The sequence below is a fragment of the Hipposideros armiger genome, unplaced genomic scaffold, assembly GCF_001890085.2.
Source record: "Hipposideros armiger isolate ML-2016 unplaced genomic scaffold, ASM189008v1 scaffold_35, whole genome shotgun sequence".
NCBI classification, from domain to species: domain Eukaryota; kingdom Metazoa; phylum Chordata; class Mammalia; order Chiroptera; family Hipposideridae; genus Hipposideros; species Hipposideros armiger.
Genome location: NW_017731385.1, coordinates 4,526,692 through 4,536,395, shown reverse-complemented (window position 1 = coordinate 4,536,395; position 9,704 = coordinate 4,526,692). Strand labels below are relative to the sequence as shown.

General features: G+C 39.2%; 1 protein-coding gene across 11 annotated transcripts in view; it reads right to left on the bottom strand.

Moving 5' to 3' along the window:
* Nucleotides 1–9,704, bottom strand: part of MEF2A (myocyte enhancer factor 2A) — a 126,374-nt gene that overhangs the window by 54,491 nt on the left and 62,179 nt on the right. For all 11 annotated transcript variants that reach the window (XM_019637884.1, XM_019637882.1, XM_019637885.1 and 8 more), the window contains one exon: nt 2,309–2,512. In XM_019637884.1, coding sequence (XP_019493429.1) covers nt 2,309–2,512 — 204 coding nt within the window. The remainder of the gene's footprint in view (nt 1–2,308; nt 2,513–9,704) is intronic.

Sequence of the window (9,704 nt, the reverse complement as noted above, 5' to 3'; positions counted from 1 at the left end):
CTTAGGCCAGTGAAGAAACGTCCTCCACAACTAGACTGAAGAACAAAACGACAGCAACTTGTCTGTTCCCCTTTCCCCAATTCCCCAGCACTGTTCCCTTCCCCCCAATTCCCCAATAAAAATCTTTAAAAAAAAACAACTATTGGTAAGATTCACGTTCGCTTATGTGTCTAAGAATTTCAATTAAAAAGAAAAATGTCAAAACACCAACTGATAACTGAGCTGCAAAAGTTTTCCTTCATATTCAAGTAGACTGTAAATAGCAGACTGCTGAAAAGGTGCGTGGGGTTTACTTTCTTACTCTTGGATCGCTGACCACAACTGAGATGAAGACTGAGGTAATCTGAAAATTGGGAGAGTGTTAAATCAGACTATATCCCTCCTATTATCTAAGGAAGCAAGCTTTAGGCTGTGTGAAGTCCCCTCAACTTCCGGGGGCCAAGGACAACTGTGGCAATAAAAGGGCCAAGCAGTTAGGGGTAAGAAGGTGCATGCCTGGGGTGGCCGTTTAGCTCAGTTGGTTAGAGCACAGCACTTATAACACCAAGGTTGCCGGTTCGATCCCCACAGGCCACTGAGCTGCTCCCTCCACAACTAGATTGAAACAACTACTTGACTTGGAGCTGATGGGTCCTGGAAAAACACACTGTTCCCCAATTTAAAAAAAAAAAAAGCTTAAAAACAAAGCATGCCTTCCATAATGAAATGAGCTTGAATATCTATTTGTTTAAAGTATTAAAAGGCAACTCTGTTTCTTTGTTTGACTTAAGATACTGGAACTTTTGATAAGAAATAGGCATTTTTAAAATAAGGTGTCATTTTAAACCCAGCAGGGATACTCTCTATTTCAAGGAAATCCAGTTATGAAGTTATATAAAGCTCACCCGAAAGATGATCGCCTAATTTACAGAATTACGTTCAAAATGCATTATGGAAGAGTCTACTAAATAGTTCATACTGAACATAAGTGATAAGATATACCATAAATGCTAAATGATACAAGATAATTCACAATTGATATAAAGGCATTAAGGGGTTTAGCTAAGATACAACCATGCAGTTTAACTGAACGGACCAACAACAACAAAATTCAAAGCATCACACACACATCAGGGGAGGCACCCAGCAGTCCTAGCTGTAATTATGCTATATTTTTACTTCTCTTTTCAAACAATTGATTAACTGCTTAAAAATAACAGAAGTGCTCTTTTCATACAAGTAGCAAAGGTTTTTGTTTGTTTTGTTCTTTTTCAGTAACAATTACTGTCCAAAAAGGAATGGCTAAGGCAGAGAAATACAGAGGAAATTGAAAACACATTCTCAGAACTATAACATAATCTGTGGATGCAAATAAATGAGATTCCTACAATAAAATAAAGGATCTTTATCTTAATTTCAATTATTCGAATAAAATCTAGATTGGAACTTCATTTCTTCTTTTGTAGTTAGTTCTGCATCATTTCATGTGGTTTAAGTACTTTCACCAGGGAAATACCTAATTTATTGAAATAGTTTTCTAATATTATAAAACTAAGCCAAAGTATATATCTTTTCAAATAGTGAAAAAAAATTTTTCAGAATAAAAATGAAGCAAAACCTCTAAATATAAACAAACAAAAAAAGTAAATCTGAAGCTAATTTAAAATGCTATTAGAAATATACATTAAAAGTTACCTTTGACAAGATTTTGCAGCAGAAAAGAATTAAAGGAGACGCATACTGGCTCTCCTTTCTGAAGGTTTTGTTTTAAAAACACTTTTTCTGAATAGATAGAAATCATTCTAAAAGTCCCTTTCCTTTCTTTTCACTTAATTAGGTTGGCTGAATGAGAGAGACACTGATGGGCAGCAGTGTATCTTTCTTAAAAAAATAAATAAAGACATCCTTCTCCCACAACTAAAGCACTATGAACAAAATAGAATTATTATTTACATTATTTTCTTTCATTTCATTAGTGTTTAGAGTTGTGGATAGTCACTGACATAATGAAATGATTAAGACATTAAAACTGTAACTTTATACTGTCCAAACTGATAGTTTCTCAGAATATTAATTGAAAACTCATAAAATGAGTAATCATAGCTGAAATATTAGATTAGATTGGGTATATCGCACAACAGCTTAGTTTATTTTGTCTCATTGAATAGGCTATGTTTCTCGCATAAGCGCGTCATCATATAGCAACAATTAGATCCTTCTCAGAAAACGGCTCAGAGAACAGATGATACTTTGGATGTAAGAAGCAATCCGATGGTTCCAATTATCAAGTGAAAGAAGATGTGCACTTCAGGCCTTACTCGATAGTTACCTCCACAATGTCCGAGTTGGTTCTGCTCTCGTGAGGCTCATTGTATTCCGTGTACTTGAGGAGCACTTTGTCCATGTCAGTGCTGGCGTACTGAAACAGCTTGTTGGAGCTGTTGAAAATGATCAGGGCTATTTCACAGTCACAGAGCACACTGAGCTCGTAGGCTTTCTTCATTAGTCCAAACTTTCTCTTTGTAAAAGTGACCTAGACAATCAAAGGGGAAAAAGTGGGTTTTAGTGAGAGCATTAGCAGTATCTGAACACAGGCCGCCTGACGCTGAGTCCTTTTTACACTGAGTCAGGCGGGGACGATGGAAAGGTCCCTGGCCTCATGCTCCACGAGCCTCTCCTCCCCCATGGCCCCAAGTCCTACTGGATCCTGTGTCTCCAAGGGCGCTGGTAGAGCTGCCCCCTCAGGAAGCCCTCCTTCCCCTTTAGCTGCCACTCCACTGCACAAGGCAAAGGACCAGAGAAGGAAACAGCTGACCAGCGGCCCCTTATCATCCAGTTTCAAATGGTTACCATCAAGAACCCCAAGTGTCACCTCAAAGAACCCATCTTTACTCAGACTTTTCCCGAAACAACTAAGCACACCCATCTAATTCATGTTCCCCCCTCCCAAGCCCTTCCATTGCACCCACTGAAATTCACAGTCTGGGATCAGCAAATTCCCTTACGTCCTTTGAATGTTTCTTTCTCTAACTGACTGTTTTTAAATATTACATCTCCTATGCTCAACGACCTGGAAGATACATTTTTTTTGCTCCCTATTCTCTCCTCCAAATTACTTTTCCTTCCTTCCCTTTCAAAAATCCTAGATATTTTCAATGTCATGCCATGAAATGTATACACCCCCCAATAACCCTCCTTGTGGTGGGCACCAAGTGGCCCCCGGTCACGTTCCCTCATGCACTGGTTAAGTATCACCCGACTACTCTTTCTAGCCCTGCTCTTATCTCTGGTGACTTCAGCATCTGTGGAAAAATCACTGCCAATACTTTGGCCTCTTCGCTCCTTTAACTCCCAACCTCCAAATGATCAATCTCCACCACGTGTCAAGCATCCACTGCTCAAGTCATGCCTGTAACTCTGCCATCACAAATCATCACATGACTTCCAAAATCCAGTTTCATGCATTATACACTGACTGCCTCCTATCCAGTTCTCCTATTTTGTATTCTCTCTCCAGAAATTATTTAACCTTTATCAAATCCCCCCCATCATTTACCTCACCACTGTGTTACTATCTATTTTCATGCCCTTTCTTCCCTATTTACATTCCATGATCCATCCCTATTTTCACTCCCTTGCAACATACTTAACTCCTTTGCCCTTCTCTCATTAACATACTTACCTGGAACAACCCCAACCAAGGACTGACGCCTTATACTCACACTCCTCCTGGGAACGAACGAACGCGCGCACATACACACACACACACACACACACACACACACACACACACACACACACACACGGTGTTTCTAAACTGATGATCATAAATCTCAACCAACACTCAACATTGCTTGACAATCATAACGTGGCCTGTGTCATTAGCCTGCTCTCCAAGTCAGCTATTTCCTACCTTCTGTCCCTCGAATCCACTCTCTGCTGATAACGCTGCCTCAAACCGCTGGGAAAACAGAACTGGGCAGGAACTATCTCACGTCCCATCACCAAATCTATCACCTTGTACTGCACCCTGTACCTTTTTCCACACTCTCCCTTATGGCTGTTAATGTCGACAGTTCTGTTCCTATCACTTTCCATTCCCCATCAATGGCTTCCCTCCTCTCTACCACATCACACTAGACCATAAGCTTAGAAACATGCTCTAGAATCTCCTTTGATTCCACACTTCTCAAATGACCACCCCTTCTCTTTGCTCTACTTCCGGGTAAAAATATTGGAAAGAAATGTCTATAGATGTCTCCAGTTTCTTCTCACCAGCTATTCTCTGCTCAGCCTACTGCAGTTTTCTACCCTCACGTCCTACTAAGACTTGTCAGTATCGTCATCAATAACCTTCCATTCATGTGATTAAAGTCAGTGGTCACTTTCTCGCGCTCATCTTACTGCATATCGTAGCAGCTTTTGACAAAGGTGGCCATGTTGTCATGCCGCACTTTCTTGTGCAGGCATGTGCGATACAGCATGGCCCTGGTTTGCGTCCTACTTCAGTGACAGCTGCGTCTCGGCCTTTAGAGCTGTTTCCTCCCGTCTGCTGAGCTTTCCACTTGGCTCCTCCCCCTCTTTACCCTCACAGTCCTTGCCAGGGGAAGAGATCAGCTTCACGATTTTTTAAAAACAACAAATATGCTCTTTCCACAGTCTTCCCATTTCAGCAAATGGCAGCACTATCCAAACAAAACCAAATAAAAAAATTTTTAAATGTGAGTTATCCTTGATCCCTCTTATCTCAATAATCTACTCTACCCAATCCATTAGCAAATTGTGTCAACTCTACCTCTAAAGCATATCTCAAGTCCATCCACTTCTGTCTCCACCACTACCACCCTATGCTAACTTATATCCTCTCCACATATATTATTTATATAATCATCTTGGTGGAGTTCCTGTTTCACCTACTGTACCCTACAGTAATATATGCCACATACCTGCCAGAGTGATATTTTTGAAATATAAATCGAAATGTGTAAGCGGGAGTTTATTTTTCATTGCACTGAAAGTAATATCCAAACTCATTAAGTAAACAAAATAAATGATCTGGCCTCCATCTCTCTATCTGACCTTATTTCCCATCACTTGCCATTACCTTGATTACTAAGAATTCCTCCTATAAATATGAACCTTTATTTGAAATAGGCTTATAAATGTTGGCACATGAAACATACCACATATTTAATTTAATTTTATATATTATGAAATTTAAATAATTTTTAAAGTATCAGTATTAATAAACCTATTTCAGTATTAGGCAAAATAAATACAAATTTTATTTTTAAATTGGCATTTTACTCCAGGATTATAATCACTATAAAGAAAAAAAAATTAGGGCTAAGAGCCTAACCTACAAAACTCAGTGCCTCTATAAATTGAGATATATTTTGTTTTAACCTAACCAGATTTTCTGATTTTGTATCAAATCTGGGACTCATCAAATATAATTCTCTGAAGTTAAGAAGGCTGGCTGCACTATCTCTAAAAGACCTTCTATATTTAAAACCCCAAGTACTTGCAAAGATTTTCACATGATATATATTTAGGCATCTTTATTTCATTGTTGAATCTGAAAGTCCATGAGAGACCTCTGGTTTCTGGTCCAGCACGTAAGGAGCTTGGAAGTTGTCGCTCTAGCCTAACAACAAGTAAAAAGCTGAATAAACTGAAAATCAACAACTCTCCTTAGATCCCTCAGAGAACTGAGGTCACAGGGCAACTTCTGCCCACAAATTGCAGACAGATAGGAAGATACCGAGAATCAGACATTACTGGAACCCGAGCAGAAACCACCACAGAAACCAGTACCAGGGGAGGAAAACCTGAGCTGTAATTGATGAAATGCTGCAGGCTCAGTGTGGACAAGTGTTAAGAGTTAAAAACTCCAGAGGAACCCAGCCGTAGGGGGACACACTTACACTTCTGTGAGTTTTACATCCCTCAGGTCCTCTATCAGATCCTAACGGTAAAGATTAGAGAAAATCTCCTTGCGCTTCTAGCAGGGAGAAGGCAGAAGTAGCCATTCTCTGCGTTTAATAAGGCCTGCCCTCAAGACCAATTATTTTACCAGAGTCTAATTGACCAGGGTTTTACCAGAGCCTAACTGACCGGGCCAAGGGAAAAACCCCACTCCAGTTCCCTCCAGCCCTCCGATCCCACCTAAAGCTTGGGGGTGAGAACTGCCGAGCACTTACCAGTGCAGAGCCCACAGGCCAAGGTTCACAAAAGACTGAGTCCTACCACAGGCCTATGGGACACTTCCGCTCTACCCACACCTCACCTGACACCACTAACGGCCTAGTTACTGCCTTCCTTTTACCTCGTTCATGTCTGACTTTCTACCAAGGCACACTGAAGGGCAAGAGCCACAGTGTGAAGACTCAGAACAAGATTCAGAGGCAGAGTCCGATATGCCAGGAATGTTGGAATTATCAGATGAGCAATTCAAAATAATTATGATTAACATGCTAAGGGCTCTACTGGAAAAAGCAGACAACATGCAAGAACAGGTAAACAGAGAGCTGGGAATTCTAAAAAAAGAATTCTGGCAATAAAAAACACTGTAACATAAATGAAGAATTGTCTTTGATGGGCTCATTAGCAGGCTGGAAGTTGATGAGGAAAGAATCTCTGAGCTTGAGGACATGTCAACAGAAACTGTGAATATCAGAAGAAGAAAGAGAAATAACAGAAGAAATATTTAAATCAATAACATTTGAGAATTTCCCCAAATTAATGTCAGACACCAAACCACACATCCAGGAAGCTCAGAGAACACCAAGCAGGATAAATGCAAACAACAAACAAGCAAACATGAAACCCCCTGAAAATCCAAAAACAACACCGAGGCATATAATATATATACTATGGAAAATCAAAGATTAAAAAAAAAAAAATCTTGAAAAAAATCCAGAGGGGGAAAACACCTTCCCTACAGAAGTGCAAATATAAGAATTACATCCAATTTCTCCTCAGAAACCATATAAGGAAAAAGAGTGAAGTGATATATTTCAAGTGTCAAGGGGGTAAAAAACCCCACCAACCTAAAATGTTGTTACTTGAGAAATTATACTTCAAAAGAAAGTTTTCTCAGACAAACATTGATGGAATCCATTGCCAGTAGACTTGCTGTGAAAAAAATGTTAAAAGAAGTTCTTCAGAAAGAAGGAAAATAATACAGATCGGAAACTTAGATCTACATAGAGAAAGGAAGAGTGTCAGAGAAGAAATAAGTGAAGATAAATTAGGAACTTCTATTTTTGTTATTCTTAATTGACCTCACAGGTAACAGTTTGTTTAAAATAATAGAAACAACTTGGAAACAACCAAAATGCGCATCGGTAGATGACTGTATTAAGAAACTATGGTACACTTATACAATGGAGTATTACTCAGCTATAAAGAAGGAAATAGTACCATTTGCAATGATATGGATGGAACTAGAGAACATTATGCTAAGTGAAATAAGTCAGTCAGAGAAAGACAAATACCATATGATCTCACTTATATGTGGATTCTAAAAAACTGAATAAATGAGAAATGTAAACAGAAATAGTCTCAGAGACACAGAGGAAAAACTGAGGTTGCTAGTTGGGAGGGGGTGGGGATGAAGGAGAAAGGGAAGGGATGAGACAATACAAAATTGGTAATTACAATATGGCCTCAGGGATAGAAAAAGACAGTCTGGGGAATATAATCAATAGTGTTATAAGTATTTTTTAGGGGGCCAGATGGACTCATGTCTTGTTAGGGAGACCACTTCATAGTCGGTGTAGAGGCCTGACCACCGCACTGTATTTCTGAAGCTGATGAATAATAATGTATGTCAACTATAATTATATACACATATAGCCACAGGACGTGGAGTAGAGAGTGGGAATGGAGTCAATGGAATTGTAATAGATAAGCATGATATCGGGGGTGGGAAGGCAGTAGATGGGGGAGGGGGGTTGTTTCTGTGTGAAGGGTGAAAAGGATAACTATTGCATTGTTCTGTACACCTGAAACTAACAATAAAAATAAAATAAAAATAAAAAATAAAATAAAATAATAGAAACAATGTATGACATGATTATAGCTTATGTAACAGTGGGATGAATGACAGCAATGATACAAGGAATAGAAAGCAGGCATTAGAAATACTTTGTTATAAGGTAGTTGTACTATCTGGGAAGCTTATATTGGATTAATTGCAAATGTATATTGCGAAATCTAGGGCAACCACTTCAAAAGAGTAAAAAATAAGTATACCTGATGCTAAGAAAGGGGAGAAAAGAGAATCATATATTTTTGAAACCACAAAAAGCAGAAAAGAGAGTGTAGGAGAAAAATAGGGACAAAGAACAAGGGCAACATACAAAATACAAATATGGTAGACACTAACCCATCTATATCAACGGTCACTTTAAAAGTGATTGTCAGTGGATTAGAAAACAATACCCAACTACATATGTTATCTACAAGAAACCCACTTTCAATATAAAGACACATGATGAGTAAAAGAAAAGGAATGGAGATAGATACACTCTACTAATACCAATCAAAGAAAACTGAAGTTACTATATTAATTTCAAACAGAGCAGATTTCAGAGCAAGGGAAATTATCTGGAATGAAGAAGGGTATTACATAATGATAAAAAGGGGTCAATTCTCCAGGAAGATATAACAATCCTTAAAGTGCATGAATCTAACAACAGAGGGTCAAAATATGTGAGGCAAACTGGTAGTAAGTACTCCAAGAAGAAATAGATGAACTCATTAGTATAGTAAGAGACTGCAATGCCGCTTTACCCAAAATGTTGGAGATCAGACCCAGCAGGCGGAAAATCAGTAAGGACCTAACTGAACTCAATAGTATCATCATCAATCATCTGAATATAATTGACATCTGCTTCATCCAATAGCAGCAGAGTGCACATTACTCTTAAGCTCACACAGAGGAGCTTAGTCCATCCTAAAACTACATTCTGGGACACAAAACACAGATTACAAATTTAAAAGAATAGAAATCGCACAATGTATGCTCTCAGATGACAATGGAATTAATACATCAAAGTCGATAGTTGGAAAATCTCAAAATACTTGTAAATTAAACAACGCACTTCTAAATAATACAAAAGTAAAAGAAGACTCTCAAGAGAAATTAACAACTGTTTTGAACTAAATGAAAATGAAAATACAGCTTATCAAAATTTATGGGTTGCAATAAAAGGAATGCTTAAAGGGTTTCTCCTAGCATATACTGGCAAAGAAGATCTAAAATCAATAACTAAGCTACCACCTTAAGAAATTAGGGGAAAAAGGCAAATTAAATCCAAAGTAAGCAGAAGAAATAATAAAAATTAGAGCAGAAATCAATGAAATTGAAAATAAGAAATCAACAGAGAGGGCTGGCTGAGTGGCGCGTTGGTTAAGAACTGGCTTGGGATGCCAGAGGGCCCCGGTTCGGATCTCACATATGTGGGCTAGTGACACTGCCCTCTACAGCTAAGGTGGTGAACAACAGCTCGACCTGGAGCTGGGCTACTGATGGGTCGCTGGTGACAGCATATGCTGCAGTCCCCTGCTGCAGTGGGCTACCATAAGCTACTGTGTGTAGCTGGCAGTCAGCGTGAGTGGCCAGCAGCCGCGGTGAGCGGCCATCCAGAGGCCGGCAACTGATCTGCCTCGCCCGGGAAGAGCGCAATGATGGCGCCAGCTTGGGCCAGTGAAGCAAC